General features: G+C 45.0%; 1 protein-coding gene across 1 annotated transcript in view; it reads right to left on the bottom strand.

Moving 5' to 3' along the window:
• The window catches only part of LOC124119796 (pre-mRNA-splicing factor ATP-dependent RNA helicase PRP16-like), a 110,989-nt gene that overhangs the window by 61,257 nt on the left and 25,212 nt on the right, over positions 1-24,520 (bottom strand). The window contains exons 11-19 of the mRNA XM_048388727.1: positions 24,219-24,380; positions 23,957-24,103; positions 23,384-23,594; positions 22,169-22,231; positions 13,068-13,223; positions 10,965-11,065; positions 8,371-8,417; positions 7,143-7,305; positions 3,374-3,538 (exon numbers count right to left, since the gene is read on the bottom strand). Coding sequence (XP_048244684.1) covers positions 3,374-3,538; positions 7,143-7,305; positions 8,371-8,417; positions 10,965-11,065; positions 13,068-13,223; positions 22,169-22,231; positions 23,384-23,594; positions 23,957-24,103; positions 24,219-24,380 — 1,215 coding nt within the window. The remainder of the gene's footprint in view (positions 1-3,373; positions 3,539-7,142; positions 7,306-8,370; positions 8,418-10,964; positions 11,066-13,067; positions 13,224-22,168; positions 22,232-23,383; positions 23,595-23,956; positions 24,104-24,218; positions 24,381-24,520) is intronic.

Raw genomic sequence — 24,520 nt, 5'->3', positions numbered from 1 at the left:
CAACATGTTCCCGGAATGTAGACATATGTTTGTAAATAACATGCACAGTTTGTAAATAAACAAGAGAGCATCATTATGGAAGTGTATTGTCAAGATGTTTTCCTGAATGAGGTGAACAGGTTACACAGTGTTAACTGTATTGGGACAAAAGCCTTCTGAATACAGGGTCTATTTCATGTGTGGGTGTGCGGCTGCTTGTACTTGTACGGATTAATGATGCCAATGCTAGTTTTATAGTTCCAGTCAGAGCTCCAGATAAGCTGCGTATCTGTGTAAAATACGCATCAGAAATGCAGAAATACACAGTAAAATAAAATCCAAGCGTATCAAATACGCAACGAACATTACAGATACGCTAAAAAAATTAAACTTGTGCGTATCATCAAAATATTGTGAAGTAACACTGCGTATTCGATTAGCAAATCAGCAACTTATTTTGAAATTATAAACGGGCATTCCGTCAACCTTGCCAAACTCCACGATGACAGTTACATCATGATCATTTGCCATCACACTTTCTTGTGGAAGTATCATGGTATTTTTTAGTCCTATAAAGCTCTCGAACCCACACGACACCAGTTTGCAGGGACTAGGTGAATAATGTTTTTAAATATTTAACTTGAATACCCACATGTGTAAAAACTAGTGGGTAACAGAAATTTGAATACCCAGATAGAATTACTGATACCCAATGATTTTAAATGCATGGGTAAAATACCCACAACACCAAAAGCTTATCTGGAGCTCTGACCAGCCCACTGACATACTATGCCGCGGTTTAACATGGATACACCACTCAGACACAGCTTTAATGATGTTTCTCAGTTCTGAAGTGTCAGCGATGTCTCTCAGTTGACTGTGACTAAATGCTGTTCAACATATTTGCCAACACAACCGTCTTAAGGTTAGTGAAGAACCTACCAGGTACCCATCCAACAACTGTTTGACTGAGCGCTGTGCAAGATGCTAACAAACATAACTCCTTAAATGTTGGTTGAGACACTACCAGGTACCCATCAAACAACTGTGTGACTGAGCACTGTGCAAGATGCTAACCAACATAACTCCTTAAATGTTGGTTGAGACACTACCAGGTACCCATCAAACAACTGTGTGACTGAGTGCTGTGCAAGATGCTAACCAACATAACTCCTTAAATGTTGGTTGAGACACTACCAGGTACCCATCAAACAACTGTGTGACTGAGCGCTGTGCAAGATGCTAACCAACATAACTCCTTAAATGTTGGTTGAGACACTACCAGGTACCCATCAAACAACTGTGTGACTGAGCGCTGTGCAAGATGCTCACCATCATAACTCCTTAAATGTTGGTTGAGACACTACCAGGTACCCATCAAACAACTGTGTGACTGAGCGCTGTGCAAGATGCTAACCAACATAACTCCTTAAATGTTGGTTGAGACACTACCAGGTACCCATCAAACAACTGTGTGACTGAGCGCTGTGCAAGATGCTCACCATCATAACTCCTTAAATGTTGGTTGAGACACTACCAGGTACCCATCAAACAACTGTGTGACTGAGCGCTGTGCAAGATGCTAACCAACATAACTCCTTAAATGTTGGTTGAGACACTACCAGGTACCCATCAAACAACTGTGTGACTGAGCGCTGTGCAAGATGCTCACCATCATAACTCCTTAAATGTTGGTTGAGACACTACCAGGTACCCATGATACAACTGTGTGACTGAGTGCTGTGCAAGATGCTCACCAACATAACTCCTTAAATGTTGGTTGAGACACTACCAGGTACCCATCAAACAACTGTTTGACTGAGTGCTGTGCAAGATGCTCACCAACATAACTCCTTAAATGTTGGTTGAGACACTACCAGGTACCCATCAAACAACTGTGTGACTGAGCGCTGTGCAAGATGCTAACCAACATAACTCCTTAAATGTTGGTTGAGACACTACCAGGTACCCATCAAACAACTGTGTGACTGAGCGCTGTGCAAGATGCTCACCATCATAACTCCTTAAATGTTGGTTGAGACACTACCAGGTACCCATCAAACAACTGTGTGACTGAGTGCTGTGCAAGATGCTCACCATCATAACTCCTTAAATGTTGGTTGAGACACTACCAGGTACCCATCAAACAACTGTGTGACTGAGTGCTGTGCAAGATGCTAACCAACATAACTCCTTAAATGTTGGTTGAGACACTACCAGGTACCCATCAAACAACTGTTTGACTGAGTGCTGTGCATGATGCTCACCAACATAACTCCTTAAATGTTGGTTGAGACACTACCAGGTACCCATCAAACAACTGTGTGACTGAGCGCTGTGCAAGATGCTAACCAACATAACTCCTTAAATGTTGGTTGAGACACTACCAGGTACCCATCAAACAACTGTGTGACTGAGCGCTGTGCAAGATGCTAACCAACATAACTCCTTAAATGTTGGTTGAGACACTACCAGGTACCCATCAAACAACTGTGTGACTGAGCGCTGTGCAAGATGCTAACCAACATAACTCCTTAAATGTTGGTTGAGACACTACCAGGTACCCATCAAACAACTGTGTGACTGAGTGCTGTGCAAGATGCTCACCATCATAACTCCTTAAATGTTGGTTGAGACACTACCAGGTACCCATCAAACAACTGTGTGACTGAGTGCTGTGCAAGATGCTAACCAACATAACTCCTTAAATGTTGGTTGAGACACTACCAGGTACCCATCAAACAACTGTGTGACTGAGCGCTGTGCAAGATGCTAACCAACATAACTCCTTAAATGTTGGTTGAGACACTACCAGGTACCCATCAAACAACTGTGTGACGGAGCGCTGTGCAAGATGCTAACCAACATAACTCCTTAAATGTTGGTTGAGACACTACCAGGTACCCATCAAACAACTGTGTGACTGAGTGCTGTGCAAGATGCTAACCAACATAACTCCTTAAATGTTGGTTGAGACACTACCAGGTACCCATCAAACAACTGTGTGACTGAGTGCTGTGCAAGATGCTAACCAACATGTTTAACTGTTGTGAAGACAATACTGAGAGCTACACAACACTAATGCACCTACCAGGTACCCTGTGTGACTGAGTGCTGTGCAAGATACTTGCCAACATAACTGTTTAACTGTTGTGAAGACAATACTGATGCACTAATTGGTACAATGTGTGAAGCCCATTTCTGATGTCCCCCGCCGTGATATTGCTGGAATATTTCTAAAAGTATGTAAAACCATACTCACTCACCCACCCACCCACCCACCCACCCACCCACCCACCCACCCACTCACTCACTCACTCACTCACTCACTCACTCACTCACTCACTCACTCACTCACTCACTCACTCACTCACTCACTCACTAATGTACCTACCAGGATCTCGGCGCTGCACTCCATCTCCAGGGAGACGATGACCATCTTGGAGAGGGCGGGGTCCAGGGGAAACTCCACCATGCTGCGCCCCATGGGGGTCAGGGCGCCGGTGTTGTCCAGGGCACCCAGGATCCACAGCTGGTACATCGAGTTCAAGATGTTGTCCTCAAAAACAAAAACAACTACACTATATTTCTTGTTAACTTGTTTCTGTATTTTTCATAGTTAAGCTTCACGGGATAAAAAACAAACTAGATGTACCAGGGTCAGCAGCTCTCCTGAATCCGAGGGAGAGTATTGTTGGATACACTCGACTTGTTGAATTGTTTATGTTTCTTATTCAAAACATTTTCCCAAAGTTACCTGTGGGGGTGGGTCCATGAAGTGGAAGTTACCTGTGGGGATGGGTCCATGATCAAAGTTACCTGTGGGGGTGGGTCCATGTAGTGGAAGTTTTCTGTGGGGGTGGGTCCATGAACAGAAAGTTACCTGTGGGGGTGGGTCTATGAAGTGGAAGTTTCCTGTGGGGATGGGTCCATGTAGTGGAAGTTACCTGTGGGGGTGGGTCTATGAAGAGAAAGTTACCTGTGGGGGTGGGTCCATGAAGTGGACGTTTTCTGTGGGGTTGGGTCCATGAACAGAAAGTTACCTGTGGGGGTGGGTCTATGAAGAGAAAGTTACCTGTGGGGGTGGGTCCATGAAGTGGAAGTTACCTGTGGGGGTGGGTCCATGAAGTGGAAGTTACCTGTGGGGATGGGTCCATGTAGTGGAAGTTACCTGTGGGGATGGGTCCATGTAGTGGAAGTTACCTGTGGGGATGGGTCCATGTAGTGGAAGTTTCCTGTGGGGGTGGGTCCATGTAGTGGAAGTTACCTGTGGGGATGGATCCATGTAGTGGAAGTTACCTGTGGGGATGGGTCCATGTAGTGGAAGTTACCTGTGGGGATGGGTCCATGTAGTGGAAGTTACCTGTGATGATGGGTCCATGTAGTGGAAGTTACCTGTAGGGGGTGGGTCCATGAAGTGGAAGTTTCCTGTGGGGGTGGGTCCATTATCAAAGTTACCTGTGGGGATGGGTCCATGTAGTGGAAGTTACCTGTGGGGGTGGGTCCATGTAGTGGAAGTTACCTGTGGGGGTGGGTCCATGTAGTGGAAGTTACCTGTGGGGGTGGGTCCATGTAGTGGAAGTTACCTGTGGGGGTGGGTCCATTAAGTGGAAGTTTCCTGTGGGGGTGGATCCATTATCAAAGTTACCTGTGGGGATGGGTCCATGTAGTGGAAGTTACCTGTGGGGGTGGGTCCATGTAGTGGAAGTTACCTGTGGGGATGGGTCCATGTAGTGGAAGTTACCTGTGGGGGTGGGTCCATGAAGTGGAAGTTTCCTGTGGGGGTGGGTCCATGTAGTGGAAGTTACCTGTGGGGGTGGGTCCATGAAGTGGAAGTTTCCTGTGGGGGTGGATCCATTATCAAAGTTACCTGTGGGGATGGGTCCATGTAGTGGAAGTTACCTGTGGGGGTGGGTCCATGTAGTGGAAGTTACCTGTGGGGGTGGGTCCATGAAGTGGAAGTTTCCTGTGGGGTGGGTCCATTATCAAAGTTACCTGTGGGGATGGGTCCATGTAGTGGAAGTTACCTGTGGGGGTGGGTCCATGTAGTGGAAGTTACCTGTGGGGGTGGGTCCATGTAGTGGAAGTTACCTGTGGGGGTGGGTCCATGTAGTGGAAGTTTCCTGTGGGGGTGGATCCATTATCAAAGTTACCTGTGGGGATGGGTGCATGTAGTAGAAGTTACCTGTGGGGGTGGGTCCATGTAGTGGAAGTTACCTGTGGGGGTGGGTCCATGAAGTGGAAGTTTCCTGTGGGGTGGGTCCATTATCAAAGTTACCGGTGGGGATGGGTCCATGAAGTGAAAGTAACCTGTAGGGGTGGGTCCATGAAGTGGAAGTTACCTGTGGGGGTGGGTCCATTATCAAAGTTACCTGTGGGGGTGGGTCCAGGAAGAGTAACTTACCTGTGGGGGTGGGTCCAGGAAGTGGAAGTTTTCTGTGGGGGTGGGTCCATGAATAGAAAGTTACCTGTGGGGGTGGGTCCATGAATAGAAAGTTACCTGTGGGGTGGGTCCATGAAAAGAAAGTTACCTGTGGGGGTGGGTCCATGAAAAGAAAGTTACCTGTGGGGGTGGGTCCATTATCAAAGTTACCTGTGGGGATGGGTCCATGAAGTGAAAGTAACCTGTAGGGGTGGGTCCATGAAGTGGAAGTTACCTGTGGGGGTGGGTCCATTATCAAAGTTACCTGTGGGGGTGGGTCCAGGAAGAGTTACTTACCTGTGGGGGTGGGTCCAGGAAGTGGAAGTTTTCTGTGGGGGTGGGTCCATGAATAGAAAGTTACCTGTGGGGGTGGGTCCATGAAAAGAAAGTTACCTATGGGGTGGGTCCATGAAAAGAAAGTTACCTGTGGGGGTGGGTCCATGATCAAAGTTACCTGTTGGGGCGGGTCCATGATCAAAGTTACCTGTGGGGGTGGGTCCAGGAAGTGGAAGTTACCTGTGGGGCTGGGTCCATGAAGTGGAAGTTTCCTGTGGGGGTAGGTCCATGATCAAAGTTACCTGTGGGGGTAGGTCCAGGAAGTGGAAGTTACCTGTGGGGCTGGGTCCAGGAAGTGGAAGTTACCTGTGGGGATGGGTCCATGTAGTGGAAGTTACCTGTGGGGGTGGGTCCATGTAGTGGAAGTTACCTGTGGGGGTGGGTCCATGTAGTGGAAGTTACCTGTGGGGGTGGGTCCATGTAGTGGAAGTTTCCTGTGGGGGTGGATCCATTATCAAAGTTACCTGTGGGGATGGGTCCATGTAGTGGAAGTTACCTGTGGGGGTGGGTCCATGTAGTGGAAGTTACCTGTGGGGGTGGGTCCATGAAGTGGAAGTTTCCTGTGGGGTGGGTCCATTATCAAAGTTACCGGTGGGGATGGGTCCATGAAGTGAAAGTAACCTGTAGGGGTGGGTCCATGAAGTGGAAGTTACCTGTGGGGGTGGGTCCATTATCAAAGTTACCCGTGGGGGTGGGTCCAGGAAGAGTTACTTACCTGTGGGGGTGGGTCCAGGAAGTGGAAGTTTTCTGTGGGGGTGGGTCCATGAATAGAAAGTTACCTGTGGGGGTGGGTCCATGAATAGAAAGTTACCTGTGGGGTGGGTCCATGAAAAGAAAGTTACCTGTGGGGTTGGGTCCATGAAAAGAAAGTTACCTGTGGGGGTGGGTCCATTATCAAAGTTACCTGTGGGGATGGGTCCATGAAGTGAAAGTAACCTGTAGGGGTGGGTCCATGAAGTGGAAGTTACCTGTGGGGGTGGGTCCATTATCAAAGTTACCTGTGGGGGTGGGTCCAGGAAGAGTTACTTACCTGTGGGGGTGGGTCCAGGAAGTGGAAGTTTTCTGTGGGGGTGGGTCCATGAATAGAAAGTTACCTGTGGGGGTGGGTCCATGAAAAGAAAGTTACCTATGGGGTGGGTCCATGAAAAGAAAGTTACCTGTGGGGGTGGGTCCATGATCAAAGTTACCTGTTGGGGCGGGTCCATGATCAAAGTTACCTGTGGGGGTGGGTCCAGGAAGTGGAAGTTACCTGTGGGGCTGGGTCCATGAAGTGGAAGTTTCCTGTGGGGGTAGGTCCATGATCAAAGTTACCTGTGGGGGTAGGTCCAGGAAGTGGAAGTTACCTGTGGGGCTGGGTCCAGGAAGTGGAAGTTTCCTGTGGGGGTAGGTCCATGATCAAAGTTACCTGTGGGGGTGGGTCCATGAAGTGGAACTGTAGCAGGTCTTGAACTCCCAGTGACTTCAGCAACAGAACGACATTAGCCAGGTTGGTCCGCTGGATTTCTGGAACGGTTGTCTTCAACATTTCGTCCTTGTACTGCCGGGCTGTGTACAACCTGTAGCACTGTCTGAAAACAGAGGAGGGGGAGTTGATCTTATGATAGTTGTTTTGATAAATTACTAGTTGAATGCAGACCATCACCAATATTAGGGGTCAAGTATCAGTCAGCCTTTGCCTGGAGGTCACACCCTCCCTCACTCACTCTCACACCCTCCCTCACTCACTCTCACACCCTCCCTCACTCACTCACTCACCCTCACTCACTCACTCACTCACTCTCATACTCTCACACTCATTCACTCACTCACTCTCACTAACTCTCACACCCTCACTCACTCACTCTCACTCACTAACTCACACACTCACTCACTCTCACACCCTCACTCACTCACTCTCATACTCTCACACTCATTCACTCACTCACTCTCATACTCTCACACTCATTCACTCTCACTAACTCTCACACCCTCACTCACTCTCACTCACCCTCCCTCACTCACCCTCACTCACTCTCACACCCTCACTCACTCTCACACCCTCACTCACTCTCACACCCTCCCTCACTCACTCACCCTCCCTCACTCACTCACCCTCACACCCTCACTCACTCACTCTCACTTACTCACACACTCTCACACCCTCACTCACTTACACCCTCACTCACTCACTAACTCACTCACTCTCACACCCGCACTCACTCACACCCTCACTCACTCACTCTCACACCCTCACTTACTCACTCACTCACTCTCACTCACTCACTCCGACACCCTCACTAACTCACTCTCACTCACTCACTCACTCACTCTCACTCACTCACCCTCACACACTCACTCACTCACTCTCACACCCTCCCTCACTCACTCACTCACCCTCACACACTCACTCTCACACCCTCACTCACTCACTCACCCTCACACACTCACTCACTCACTCACTCACCCTCACACACTCACTCACTCACACCCTCACTCACTCACTCACCCTCACTCACTCACTCACTCACTCACCCTCACACACTCACTCACTCACTCACTCACCCTCACACACTCACTCTCACACCCTCACTCACTCACTCACCCTCACACACTCACTCACTCACTCACTCACTCACTCACACACCAAGTCTTACCCTGGCCCAGTTCTTCCGGCTCTACCTGATCTCTGGTTTGCGTTGGCCTGCAAGTACAAATCACACAATTACAAACCAAGTCCACAAAACAAACCCCCATGCACACTCAGTCCAATGCATCAACTTTAGATACTGCTAAATAACAAAGGCACACTTCTTGAAAAGTAAAAATTGTTTTAGTGACTTCTTTCTACCTTGTGACCTTGACCTTTGGCCTTCTCATGACATGTGGCAAAAGACATAAATAGGATCTTGTGGGAGGACATTATCAAATGTCAATGACCTTTGTACAGCAGATGCATGAAAACAAGCATGAAATACTCACATCCCCCGCCAATATGACATGTCCAGTTGTGTGCAATGAATCAAGTCTAGTCTTAATGAAGACCCAGCATGAAATACTCACATCCGCCGCCAATATGACATGTCCGGTTGTGTGCAATGAATCAAGTCTAGTCTTAATGAAGACCCAGCATGAAATACTCACATCCCCCGCCAATATGACATGTCCGGTTGTGTGCAATGAATCAAGTCTAGTCTTAATGAAGAACAAGCATGAAATACTCATATCCCCCCCCAATATGACATGTCCGGTTGTGTGCAATGAATCAAGTCTAGTCTTAATGAAGAACAAGCATGAAATACTCATATCCCCCGCCAATATGACATGTCCGGTTGTGTGCAATGAATCAAGTCTAGTCTTAATGAAGAACAAGCATGAAATACTCATATCCCCCGCCAATATGACATGTCCGGTTGTGTGCAATGAATCAAGTCTAGTCTTAATGAAGAACAAGCATGAAATACTCACATCCCCCGCCAATATGACATGTCCGGTTGTGTGCAATGAATCAAGTCTAGTCTTAATGAAGAACAAGCATGAAATACTCATATCCCCCGCCAATATGACATGTCCGGTTGTGTGCAATGAATCAAGTCTAGTCTTAATGAAGAACAAGCATGAAATACTCATATCCCCCCCCAATATGACATGTCCGGTTGTGTGCAATGAATCAAGTCTAGTCTTAATGAAGAACAAGCATGAAATACTCACATCCCCCGCCAATATGACATGTCCGGTTGTGTGCAATGCATTAGCTCCTGTGAACTATGTTCACTGGGCCTTTTTGAAAATGGCCTAATTGCAGTACTAAAACAATTTATTACTGGTGCTGTTTTGCCATCTGCAGTTTATGATAGAATATGTAACTGTATTTGTAATGAGTAAGGATGAGACATATGGACGAACAACTTCTTTATTACAATTAGGAGTAATGGTTTTAGAGCAGATTCTAACACCGTTATCAAGCAAGTGAAGTACAGTGTATGGTTGACAAGAATATATACTGGATAGGAGGCAGTGTTTATACAGTTGAGTGGGTTTAAGATCAGTTACACTGTTGTATTTGTAATGAGTTGTGTTATTACTTAAACAATAATGAGAGAAGTAAGGGAGTTCTTACTTTACTTAGAGCTCAATGAGAGCAGGGGTCACCATGAGGTGTACTGAGAAGTACAGCACCAATCATCTGAGAGATCCTGAAGTTTCTGCATGAAGTTAGTCAGTGAATGCAACAACCGTGTCCATGACACTTTTGGAGGAACATACACACAAGCAATGCAGAACTTGCCAACAAGAAAGGAAATGTATTCAATACTGCTCTGGAAACGAGGAATACCGCCATTTTCAGTCTAAGTCAAAGTCATTGCCACGGAAACTAAATTTTTTATATTTTTTTAAATCCCAAACTATCAAAAGGCACCTGTTCACCACTAGACCTATCTATGTGCCAAGTTTGGTGAAGAAATATGGTATGGTTTTCAAGATCTGCTCTAGAAACGAGGACTACCGCCATTTTCAGTCTATGTCAAAGTCGTTGTCATGGAAATGGAAAAATAAGTCTTTTAAAAATCCCAAACTATCAAAAGGCACCAGTTCACCACTAGACTTATCTATGTGCCAAGTTTGGTGAAGAAATATGATACGGTTTTCAAGATCTGCTCCGGAAACGAGGACTACTGCCATTTTCAGTCTACGTCAAAGTAGTTGCCGTGGAAAATAAAAGGCACCAGTCCACCATTAGACCTATCTATGTGCCAAGTTTGGTTAAGATATCTCTCATGGTTTTTGTGTTCTGCTCCGGAAACGAAATGTGACGGACGGACGGACGGAAGGACTTCGTGGCGGGGGATAATAACAGGTGATGCTCATGTTCCAAACGTCCTGAATAAGTCCTGTTTCACTAACTGCTAAGAAATGTCTGATGGCAATATACTGGTTTGGTCTGCCTGCCATGTGTCATCACTGGAGACATCTGACTGGCTTACGTTTGGGAAGTACCACTTCCCAGTATTTCCTTTTTCTATTTTTAATAACTCAATTCAATACAGCAATAAGACTTGACTTGGAGTCAATATACATTTCTGTCCACTGACACGTGACCGCTTCTGGAACAATGAACATGGTGGAAGACATTGCATAATGTAATAACAGAAAGTGCCACTGCCACAAGCCTTCACATCACCTCACCCGCGCTTTCCACAGGTAAACAAATAAACAGCAATATTCTGTCCCCTGTGTCACTCGGTCTCACCTGGCTGATGGGGAAGATCTGCAGAGCATCCATTCCAATCTTCGGATTAAAGACTTTCAACTTGCAGTAGCCGGCATCAATGACAAACATAATACCATCAACTGAAACAGATTGAAACAGTACATCATGTAAAGTAAATACCAGATATAGAGATATAGAAGGTATAGTCAGTTCCAGGTACAGGACGCAGCAGTCTCCTCAGTCACTCTCTGGCTTCATCTGGTCTCACACCAAGCAGTCTCCTCAGTCACTCTCTGGCTCCTTTTGGTCCTACACCAAGCAGTCTCCTCATCCACTCTCTGGCTCCTTCTGGTCTCACACCAAGCAGCCTCCTCATCCACTCTCTGGCTTCTTCTGGTTCCACACCAAGCAGCCTCCTATTCCACTCTCTGGCTCCTTTTGGTCTTACACCAAGCAGTCTCCTCATTCACTCTCTGGCTCCTTTTGGTCTTACACCAAGTAGTCTCCTCATCCACTCTCTGGCTCCTTTTGGTCTCACACCAAGTAGTCTCCTCATTCACTCTCTGGCTCCTTCTGGTCTCACACCAAGTAGTCTCCTCATCCACTCTCTGGCTCCTTTTGGTCTTACACCAAGTAGTCTCCTCATCCACTCTCTGGCTCCTTTTGGTCTCACACCAAGTAGTCTCCTCATTCACTCTCTGGCTCCTTTTGGTCTTACACCAAGCAGTCTCCTCATTCACTCTCTGGCTCCTTCTGGTTCCACACCAAGCAGCCTCCTATTCCACTCTCTGGCTCCTTTTGGTCTTACACCAAGCAGTCTCCTCATTCACTCTCTGGCTCCTTCTGGTTCCACACCAAGCAGCCTCCTATTCCACTCTCTGGCTCCTTTTGGTCTTACACCAAGCAGTCTCCTCATTCACTCTCTGGCTCCTTCTGGTCTCACACCAAGCAGTCTCCTCATCCACTCTCTGGCTCCTTCTGGTCTCACACCAAGCAGTCTGCTCATTCACTCTCTGGCTCCTTCTGGTCTCACACCAAGTAGTCTCCTCATCCACTCTCTGGCTCCTTCTGGTCTCACACCAAGCAGTCTCCTCATTCACTCTCTGGCTCCTTCTGGTCTCACACCAAGTAGTCTCCTCATCCACTCTCTGGCTCCTTCTGGTTCCACACCAAGCAGTCTCCTCATTCACTCTCTGGCTCCTTCTGGTCTCACACCAAGCAGTCTCCTCAGTCACTCTCTGGCTCCTTCTGGTCTCACACCAAGCAGTCTCCTCAGTCACTCTCTGGCTCCTTCTGGTCTCACACCAAGCAGTCTCCTCATTCACTCTCTGGCTCCTTCTGGTTCCACACCAAGCAGTCTCCTCATTCACTCTCTGGCTCCTTTTGGTCTCACACCAAGCAGTCTCCTCATTCACTCTCTGGCTCCTTCTGGTTCCACACCAAGAAGTCTCCTCATTCACTCTCTGGCTCCTTCTGGTTCCACACCAAGCAGCCTCCTCATCCACTCTCTGGCTTCATCTGGTCTCACACCAAGCAGTCTCCTCATCCACTCTCTGGCTCCTTCTGGTCTCACACCAAGCAGTCTCCTCATTCACTCTCTGGCTCCTTCTGGTTCCACACCAAGCAGTCTCCTCATTCACTCTCTGGCTCCTTTTGGTCCTACACCAAGCAGTCTCCTCATCCACTCTCTGGCTCCTTCTGGTCTCACACCAAGCAGTCTCCTCATTCACTCTCTGGCTCCTTCTGGTTCCACACCAAGCAGTCTCCTCATTCACTCTCTGGCTCCTTCTGGTCTCACACCAAGCAGTCTCCTCATTCACTCTCTGTCTCCTTCTGGGGGCACGGGTGGCCCAGTCATCTAAGGCGACGCGATTTGCTGAGCAGAGTTGCATCCCTTGGGCACACCAGAAACCTATGAAGTTTTCAGCACCATACATGTGCTCGTGGGTTTCACCGAAGTGGTAAACTTCTGAGACCTACATGTCTTTGGGCTTTCCTCCCACATTAAGCTGACACACCGTGATATAACTGAAATATTGTTTAAAGCGGCGTTAAACCAAACTCACTCACTTATTCACTCTCTGACTTCATCTGGTCTCACAACAAGCAGCCTCCTCATCCTAAAGGGGAGCAGTTCCTCACCTGTCAGAGAAGTTTCAGCAATGTTGGTTGCCACTACGCACTTGCGGACACCGTCAGGAGCTTTCTGGAAGATTTTGGCCTGCAGGTCACTTGGCAGCTGGGAGTAGATGGGGAGGATGGCCAGGGGCGGTGCCTCATCCAGCTCTCCTAGTCTCTCTGTGGGGACAACAGATACATTAGCAATAGTTTAACACTGTCTCTGTGGGGACAATAGATACATCAGCAATAGTTTAACACTGTCTGTGTGGAGACAATAGATACATCAGCAATAGTTTAAAACTGTCTCTGTGAGGACAATAGATACATCAGCAATAGTTTAACACTGTCTCTGTGGGGACAATAGATACATCAGCAATAGTTTAACACTGTCTCTGTGGGGACAATAGATACATCAGCAATAGTTTAACACTGTCTTTGTGGGGACAATAGATACATCAGCAATAGTTTAACACTGTCTCTGTGGGGACAATGGATACATCAGCAATAGTTTAACACTGTCTCTGTGAGGACAATAGATACATCAGCAATAGTTTAACACTGTCTCTGTGGGGACAATAGATACATCAGCAATAGTTTAACACTGTCTCTGTGGGGACAATAGATACATCAGTAATAGTTTAACACTGTCTCTGTGGAGACAATAGTTACATCAGCAATAGTTTAACCCTGTCTCTGTGGGGACAATGGATACATCAGCAATAGTTTAACCCTGTCTCTGTGGGGAAAATAGATACATCAGCAATAGTTTAACACCGTCTCTGTGGGGACAATAGATACATCAGCAATAGTTTAACCCTGTCTCTGTGGGGACAATAGATACATCAGCAATAGTTTAACCCTGTCTCTGTGGGGACAATAGATACATCAGCAATAGTTTAACCCTGTCTCTGTGGGGACAATAGATACATCAGCAATAGTTTAACCCTGTCTCTGTGGAGACAATAAATACATCAGCAATAGTTTAACACTGTCTCTGTGGGGACAATAGATACATCAGCAATAGTTTAACACTGTCTCTGTGGGGACAATAGATACATCAGCAATAGTTTAACACTGTCTCTGTGGGGACAATAGATACATCAGCAATAGTTTTACACTGTCTCTGTGGGGACAATGGATACATCAGCAATAGTTTACCACTGTCTCTGTGGGGACAATCATGACAATGGATACATCAGCAATAGTTTAACCCTGTCTCTGTGGAGATAATAGATACATCAGCAATAGTTTAACACTGTCTCTGTGGGGACAATGGATACATCAGCAATAGTTTAACCCTGTCTCTGTTGGGACAATAGATACATCAGCAATAGTTTAACACTGTCTCTGTGGGGACAATAGATACATCAGCAATAGTTTAACACTGTCTCTGTGGGGACAATAGATACATCAGCAATAGTTTAACACTGTCTCTGTGGGGACAATGGATACATCAGCAATAGTTTAACCCTGTCTCTGTGGGGACAACAGATACATCAGCAATAGTTTAACACTGTCTCTGTGGGGACAATAGATACATCAGCAATAGTTTAACACTGTCTCTGTGGGGACAATAGATACATCAGTAATAGTTTAACACTGTCTCTGTGGAGACAATAGTTACATCAGCAATAGTTTAACCCTGTCTCTGTGGGGACAATGGATACATCAGCAATAGTTTAACCCTGTCTCTGTGGGGAAAATAGATACATCAGCAATAGTTTAACACCGTCTCTGTGGGGACAATAGATACATCAGCAATAGTTTAACCCTGTCTCTGTGGGGACAATAGATACATCAGCAATAGTTTAACCCTGTCTCTGTGGGGACAATAGATACATCAGCAATAGTTTAACCCTGTCTCTGTGGGGACAATAGATACATCAGCAATAGTTTAACCCTGTCTCTGTGGAGACAATAAATACATCAGCAATAGTTTAACACTGTCTCTGTGGGGACAATAGATACATCAGCAATAGTTTAACACTGTCTCTGTGGGGACAATAGATACATCAGCAATAGTTTAACACTGTCTCTGTGGGGACAATAGATACATCAGCAATAGTTTTACACTGTCTCTGTGGGGACAATGGATACATCAGCAATAGTTTACCACTGTCTCTGTGGGGACAATCATGACAATGGATACATCAGCAATAGTTTAACCCTGTCTCTGTGGAGATAATAGATACATCAGCAATAGTTTAACACTGTCTCTGTGGGGACAATGGATACATCAGCAATAGTTTAACCCTGTCTCTGTTGGGACAATAGATACATCAGCAATAGTTTAACACTGTCTCTGTGGGGACAATAGATACATCAGCAATAGTTTAACACTGTCTCTGTGGGGACAATAGATACATCAGCAATAGTTTAACACTGTCTCTGTGGGGACAATGGATACATCAGCAATAGTTTAACCCTGTCTCTGTGGGGACAACAGATACATCAGCAATAGTTTAACACTGTCTCTGTGGGGACAATAGATACATCAGCAATAGTTTAACACTGTCTCTGTGGGGACAATGGATACATCAGCAATAGTTTAACCCTGTCTCTGTGGGGACAATGGATACATCAGCAATAGTTTAACACTGTCTCTGTGGGGACAATAGATACATCAGCAATAGTTTAACACTGTCTCTGTGGGGACAATGGATACATCAGCAATAGTTTAACACTGTCTCTGTGGGGACAATGGATACATCAGCAATAGTTTAACACTGTCTCTGTGGGGACAATAGATACATCAGCAATAGTTTAACACTGTCTCTGTGGGGACAATAGATACATCAGCAATAGTTTAACCCTGTCTCTGTGGGGACAATGGATACATCAGCAATAGTTTAACCCTGTCTCTGTGGGGACAATGGATACATCAGCAATAGTTTAACGTGCCCCATCATTGGGAGTGACGTCATGACTAAGTTCCTGTCATCATCGTTCAGTTCAGACATCTTTTTGCTTGATGTTCCTCCCAGTCTAGGTGCGGGTCAGACAAGTACCTGGGCATGATGTACAATCTTACAAATACACTACAGTGGCCACGAGGATAAAACTTCAAAGTACAGAAATATTACGTGCAAGGTTGAAATTTACAGTTGGTCACATCGTTTTATTTAGCAGTTTGGGGTTTTGCAATTGATAGTGGGACCCATCATCGGGGAAGTTGGACAATTTGACGAAAATAAAGAAGAATGGTCATCGTATGCAAAAAGAGTGATTCTGTTTTTTGACGCAAACAAAATTCCGAACGAACGATTACTTTCAATACTCGGTGGCAGAACATATGGAGTGCTAAAATCTTTACTTTCGCCTGCGAGACCGTTAGACCACAGATTGGATTACATAGTGACACATCTACAGAATTACTACATGCCCAGACCACTAGTCATTGCAGAAAGATACAGATTTCACAAACGGATGCAATTTGAAAGTGAAACAGTTGAGCAATATTTGATTGCATTGAAGGGACTTTGTTTGGCGTTACTTTAAATGAGAGGCTGCGGGACCAACTTGTGCTTGGTTTGAGAACTATTCCAATTCAAAGGAAATTGTTAGCAGAAAATGATCTGACTGTTGACCAGGCATTGACAATTGCAAATTCTTTGGAATTAGCGGCCAAGGACTGTGATGAACTTAGCCGAGGTAGCGACAAGAGACACAGATCTACTGAGGTGTTTTCATATAACAGCAAACCTAGGACTGAAAACACTAAGTTCTATTATCGTTGCGGTAACTCATTTCACCTTGCTAACAATTGCAGATTTAAGGATACAGTGTGTTCATTCTGTAGAAAACGAGGCCATCTGCTGGCAGTTTGTCAAATGAGGAGTTCGGGTTGTGACCCAGGATCAAGTTCAAGGTCAACCGGAAATGGCAATGTAAACAATGGCTGTAAGAAACCAAATTCTCACATAAATGCCATTGACACGACTGACAATGATGATGATGTCATTGCCAATGATCTATCAGAGTGTTTGAATCAGATGTTTGCCATGCCCGGAAGTTCTGGGGTTATGTGGGTCACAGTCAACATAAACGATACTGACCTAAGAATGGAACTGGATACTGGTTCGCGAAATTCCATCATTACTGATGAAGTGTACAAGGATCGCTTTAATGGTTGTCACTTTGAAGAGTCCACAGTACCTTTGAGAACTTACACAGGTGAGCGTGTTACAAACTTTGGCGTACTGAAAGTTGATGTTGCAAATAGGAATGACGTGAAGACGTTAGAAGTTGTAAATGGGGAAGGGCCCCCACTGCTAGGTTGAGCTTGGCTACCATATGCGGACATTGACTGGGAAAAGCTTGGCGATGACATACACATGTGTAGGGAAGATTCAAGTCAGGAAAGGTTAGAAGAGATACTTGTGAAGTACTGTGATGTTTTCTCTGAAGAAATTGGTACAATTAAAGGTATTAAAGCTCACCTGTCTAGCAAAGAGGGGGTTCCCCCAGGTTCATGAAAGCAAGGCCGGTACCTTCTGCTTTACAGGACAGGGAGAAGAGTGGGGTATTGATTAAAGTGGATCACTGTGATAGTGGTGTAACGATACGTAGATACAGTATTGTATCCCGATGCACAGCCCACGATATGATGCATCGATTTGGAAAGCATGTATCGCGATACATACGATATTTTCATAACACAGTTTTACCTACCGTATTTTCTTGAGTATAGAGCGCACTTTTTTTCCAAAAAACACAGCTGTGTAGAAGGGGTTGCGCATTATACACGAATTAATGAGTTTTGATGTTTTTCCCCCATGGAAAGACATTACCGTGAGCGCGTAACACCGGAAATACCATGTCAACAAATCCATACTGAAGTTCGCAAATTATTCATGTAATTACACTGTCTGGCTATAAAAAAAAGTGTTCTTTGTATATCTGGACTCATGTTTGTAACTTATTTCATTAATTTTATTCAAAATTCCTTTTAATATTGTTTTAATTAATTTTTGTTGGACAATTCTATGTCAACACGTAATTCTCGCGAACACGCGATCACGTGCACGGGAGCCTTGACGGTGACTGGTCAGACTGGTTCCATGTAAAAAATAATACCCGGCAATAGCGATCAGCTGCTTCGCTTAGGGTTGTTATTATTTTAAATATGTTTAGTAAAAGCTGCATCTAAATTAACAATTAATATATTGGAATATATTATTCCTGATAAAAAAATAGTTTCAGATACAACTTTTGCCGATCCTTGCATTAAAATACTGTGAAGTTATATCATTGGGTGTGTCTTGACCGAATCACCGGTAGATTCCAAGAAAACGTGTGTACATGTACAGCTGATTGCTGTGTCCGGCGTAGTTTACGAGAAAATACACAAGGTAATCTTAATCCCTGGATATAAAACAATGCCTAGCTGAACAAAAAATACAATTTAAACGGTAAATCAACATGTCTGGTGATTTTCTATCTCAAATTTCGAATTTGTACTGACGAAGTTTCTCATCACCCGTTCGTTTGCCGGACTTCGCTGAAGGGGTACGGTGTAATTTCTTTCTGCGCATAATATTCAAATATCTTTTTTTCAAAAATATTGAACCCGCTAGAGGGGCGTGCGCATTATACATTGGTGCGCACTATACTCAAGAAAATACATGAAATACATGGGCGGATACAGCTTTTTTGAAAAGGGGGGGTGCACAATTAAGATCTATTTATTGTCTTTGGTGGTAATTTATACAGAAATAAAGATTTTTTTGGAAATAAAAAAGGGGGGGGGGGGGGGGGGGGGAGGGTGCGCCCATGAAATACGTTTAACAGTTTCAAAGCCAGTTGTTGTTTCAGTAAAACATACTGTATTGCTGACAATTTGCTATAACAGTAAATAAACACCTTATATCTTCTTCAACTGTACTTGTCACATCTTTTAGATAGCAGAAAGACATCAACTTGGCTTAGCTTGTACCAGTAAACACTGTATCGTGATATGTATCGTATCGCGATACGATACGTATCGCGACCCGTACGTATCGTTACACCTCTACACTGTGAGTGTTGAATGGTAACAAGTACCCACTGCACAAAATAGAAGATTTGTTTGCTACTCTGGCTGGTGGAAGAAAATTTTCCAAAATAGACTTAGCACATGCGTATCAACAGATGGAAGTGGATAGAGACTGTCGAAAGTATTTGACAATTAACACATCAAAGGGACTTTACAGGTATACCCGTCTTGCTTTTGGCATTGCCTCCGCCCCAGCCTCATTTCAGGCCACAGTGGACGAGGTATTGCAAGGCTTGGACAAAGTAGTGTGTCATCAAGATGACATTTTGGTAACTGGATCAAGTGATGATGAACATTTCAGAAATCTAGAGGCAGAGTTGAAGGGAGAATCGTCAGACGACGTGGAGATGTTTTACAACCGGCAGTTTGAGCGACTACCAGTTACTACTACTAATGTTAGAACGAAACAAGACGTGATCCTCTACTGTCTCAAGTGTACACAGCGGTGATGAATGGATGGACAAGAGAGTATGAGGAAGATTTCATGATGAAAGCATATCACAGTCGAAGGTTTGAACTCACTGTACATATGGGCTGTGTGATGTGGGGAATGAGAGTAGTAATTCCCTCTAAACTGAGACAGACTGTGTTGCAAGAATTACACACGGGCCATTTTAGAGTTGTGAAGATGAAATCTGGAGCAAGAAGTTACATTTGGTGGCCTGTGATAGATGGTGAAATAGAGGAAATTGCCAAGCCATGTTCAACATGCAAGAACACTCACAACAATCCACAGTTAGCCCCTGTACACCCATGGGCTTGGCCGTCGCGTCCATGGACCTGCATTCATCTTGACTTCCCAGGGCCATTTATGGGTCACATCTTTCTGTTAATTGTTGATGCATTTTCAAAATGGCCAGAAATTGTAGTAATGAATTCTACAACATCGAGTGCTACAGTGAAGGAAGTACGAAAGCTGTGTGCACAGTTCGGTTTGCCACATCAAGTGGTTACAGATAAAGGACCGCAGTTTGGGTCAGAAGAGTTCGAAGCATATTTGAAATGCAATGGTGTCAAACATATTTTGTCAGCTCCATATCATCCGGCTACGATGGACAAGCTGAGAGGGCAGTCCAGTCATTCAAACAGGCCATGAAGGCAGCTAAGGAAGACGGTGGATCTGTGTTGACAAAGGTTGATCAGTTTTTGCTTGCTTACAGGTCGACTCCTCATTGCACTACCCGTGAAACTCCAGCAAAGTTGTTTCTGGGTCGAGAATTAAGGACAAAGTTAGACTTGCTGAAACCAGACATTCAGTCTGCTATGTCATCTAAGTTGGCAGGTCAAATGAGTGATCCAGCTGAGACTAGACAACTGCAAGTAAACCAGGTGTGGGTGCGTGATTATCGTGCACATGACAAATGGATACCCGGGCACGTTTTGACAAAATATGGAGAGAGACATTAAGAAGTTGATGTTGGCGACAGGAGTTGTCGACGCCATATTGATCAACATCGAGGTAGAATTGCTACAGACATTGTTGAAGGTGACAAAATTTCGACCAAGAGTGGTATGGTGTCGGTACCGACTCATGAGACAAAGATGCAATAATTGTACCATCTGGCACGACAGACACTAATGCATTTGGTGATGGTTCGGGTAGAACATTGAATGTTTGGAGGCAGGTGGGTCTGTCGCCCCCAGAAGTTACCATGGTTACAAAACAAGCTGTCAGGCAAACAACTAGGACAGTAACAGCTCCTGACAGACTTAATCTGTAATGCCATAGGGCATAAACCAAAAGTGTGGTTAAGTTACTTACTGTGTTAAACAAGGAATTCATTTTGTGTAACTCAGTGGGTCAGTGTTAAAAAATGTAATATTGTAATTGTTCTTTTCTTTGTACATCAGAGGGGTGTTAGATTTTCGTTTCAAGGGTGAGAAATGTTGTGTTAGGTTTGTTTACATATTGTGAGTGCCAATGTGCACATGCTTTTACGCCATACGTCACGTGCCCCAGCATCGGGAGTGAAGTCATGACTATGTACCTGTGGTCAGTTACAAATAAATCATCGTTCAGTTCAGACATCTTGTTGCTTGATGTTCCTCCCAGTCTATGTGCGGGTCAGACAAGTACCTGGGCATGATGTACAGTCTTACAAATACATTACAGTGGCCACGAGGATAAAACTTCAAAGTACAGAAATATTACGTGCAAGGTTGAAATTTACAGTTGGTCACGTCGTTTTATTCAGCAGTGTGGGGTTTTGCAATTGATAGTGGGACCCAGTACAGTCTTACAAATACACTACACTCTGTTCAGTGTTCGAATAAAAAAACGATGCATGGAACGTTTCTAGACATGTTATTCTAACACTGTGCATCTTTTGCTGTGCAAATAGATCACTTCTATGGGCAGCCATTCGGTCAAAAAATACAAAGTTTGAAAAAAGGACAAAAATATGCAATTAAGGTCAAATATTACGAATAAAGAACTAAATGTTACTACTAAAGGTCAAAATACAATATTAATAGTCAAAGGTTACGAAAAGACGTCATAAGAAAAGAAAGAACAATGTGTACGAAAGGACGTTTTCAATAAAGAACATCAGTAAGCAGGAAAGGACGTTGACAATAAAGAACGTCAGTAAGCACGAAAGGACGTTTTCAATAAAGAACGTCAGCGAGCACGAAAGGACGTTGACAATAAAGAACGCCAGATGGCGCTGCAATTTGTAAAACATTCCGAGTTTAATCGGCTTGTTCCGCCGTGTATATGATAACTGCATGCCGAGGTGCACAATGTATTACGTCATTCCTCGTGCACTCACCATCTGACGTCACACATATATATATACATGTATTTATAATGTATAATGAACACATTTGGTTGGTTCTATCTGAACACGTTTAAGGCCTAAACACATGAAACGAGCTAAAAACTAAAAACCTAAAAACAACCTAAACACATCATCTGGACATTGCCTTGAGTTTATCAACTTTTAGTAAGATATTGCGTGACGATCTTAAAGTTACAAGATGAGAAGTGCGTTTCTTTACAAACTTAGTATATATCATGTGAAGGGCTTAACATTTCATTCGATAACTATTGACACCTCCTGAAAGCAACAGTGTTACTGGTTCTCACCTGAAATAAGCTCGCACGTCACTTCGATGTCTTCCTGGCCCGGCATGAAGATAAGCATATCACCTGCAACATCACAACAGCTCTCAGTTACAACCTGTCACATCATTTGTGAACATCACAGCTCTCAGTTACAACCTGTCACATCATTTGTGAACGTCACAGCTCTCAGTTACAACCACCTGTCACATCATTCATGAACGTCACAGCTCTCAGTTACAACCTGTCACATCATTTGTGAACATCACAGCTCTCAGATACAACCTGTCACATCATTTGTGAACGTCACAGCTCTCAGTTACAACCTGTCACATCATTTGTGAACATCACAGCTCTCAGTTACAACCTGTCACATCATTTGTGAACATCACAGCTCTCAGTTACAACCTGTCACATCATTTGTGAACGTCACAGCTCTCAATTACAACCTGTCACATCATTTGTGAACGTCACAGCTCTCAGTTACAACCTGTCACATCATTTGTGAACGTCACAGCTCTCAGTTACCCTGTAGGTGTACTGTCTCACCTTGCATCCCCTGTAGGTGTACTGTCTCACCTTGCATCCCCTGTAGGTGTACTGTCTAACCTTGCATGACCTGTAGGTGCACTGTCTAACCTTGTATGACCTGTAGGTGCACTGTCTCACCTTGCATGACCTGTAGGTGCACTGTCTAACCTTGCATGACCTGTAGGTGCACTGTCTCACCTTGCATGCCCTGTAGGTGTACTGTCTAACCTTGCATGCCCTGTAGGTGTACTGTCTAACCTTGCATGCCCTGTAGGTGTACTGTCTAACCTTGTATGCCTTGTAGGTGTACTGTCTAACCTTGCATGCCCTGTAGGTGTACTGTCTCACCTTGCATCCCCTGTAGGTGTACTGTCTCACCTTGCATGCCCTGTAGGTGTACTGTCTCACCTTGCATGCCCTGTAGGTGTACTGTCTCACCTTGCTTCCCCTGTAGGTTTACTGTCTCACCTTGCATGCCCTGTAGGTGTACTGTCTAACCTTGCATGCCTTGTAGGTGTACTGTCTCACCTTGCATCCCCTGTAGGTTTACTGTCTTACCTTGCATGCCTTGTAGGTGTACTGTCTAACCTTGCATGCCTTGTAGGTGTACTGTCTAACCTTGCATGCCCTGTAGGTGTACTGTCTCACCTTGCATGCCCTGTAGGTGTACTGTCTCACCTTGCATCCCCTGTAGGTGTACTGTCTCACCTTGCATCCCCTGTAGGTGCACTTGCAGGGCCTGTTTCACCGAGGCATCCACGTAGTCCTCCACTGGGTTCTTGCTGTACATGATGTCCACGGGGAACGTCCGACCAGGTATGGTGAAGATTGGAACGTTCCCAAAGAAACTTGCAAATTTACTGGCATCCATTGTGGCTGATGTAACAATCAGCTTGAGATCATTGCGTCTGGCGACCACCTGGCAAACACCAAACAGTGGTCATCGTACACTGAAGATAACGTTTTCAAAAGCTCAAACATTATAATGCTATTTATCTATTAGCTCTGTTTATCCAGTAGTAAGTCCCCTGTCCACAGTGTGGCAGTGTATTACATTGTTTAACAATGATTGTAACTGTGTTCCATTGTTTCTGTTGAGATTCGGTAGACGCTCATTGCATTGTGTTTGGACTATGATCGGTCGTCAGGAAATGACTATATTCAGATGCTAGTGTGGTGTGTAAACTTCTGGTCCAGTATACTGTGGATGGTGATAGTATGTTGTAGAAACGTCCTGACGACCTACAGACTGGACACAGCCAAGTGGTCAGTGCTACACACCTCCCTGAGTAGGCCAAACAGCACGTCTGTGTTGAGGGATCGCTCGTGAGCTTCGTCCATGATGACCGCACTGTAGTTATCCAGGTCGGACTCCCGGAGCGACTCTCGCAGCAGGATACCGTCAGTCATGTACTTGATCATTGTTTTCTGAAACACACATGAATGTTGCAACTATCATCTCCATAAACAGTTGTGCTTACTAAACTACAGGTGTGTTAGTTCACCTCATCCTGCAGACTGTAGACTATGCTATGTTGTTTACCTCGGAAGTGCAATCTTCAAAACGGATGGCATATCCAACCTCATCCCCGAGTTTGACGTCCAGTTCCTCCGAGACTCGTTTAGCAACTGACATGGCCGCCACCCTCCTGGGCTGAGTGCAGCCAACCATCCCGAACTTGGTGTAGCCATCCTCGTGGAGATACTGGGGGAAGGAGCAGCAGTGTCAGGACATCATGTACAGTAAGGCACCATTCACTCACTCACTCACTCACTCACTCACTCACCTGTGTAAGCTGGGTGGTCTGGTCAGTGTATAAACATCACTCACTCACTCACTCACTC

Source organism: Haliotis rufescens, unplaced genomic scaffold, assembly GCF_023055435.1.
Source record: "Haliotis rufescens isolate VD_foot unplaced genomic scaffold, xgHalRufe1.0.p SCAF_78, whole genome shotgun sequence".
NCBI classification, from domain to species: domain Eukaryota; kingdom Metazoa; phylum Mollusca; class Gastropoda; order Lepetellida; family Haliotidae; genus Haliotis; species Haliotis rufescens.
The sequence above is the reverse complement of the archived record's forward strand: the minus strand, read 5'-3'. Positions and strand labels throughout refer to the sequence as shown.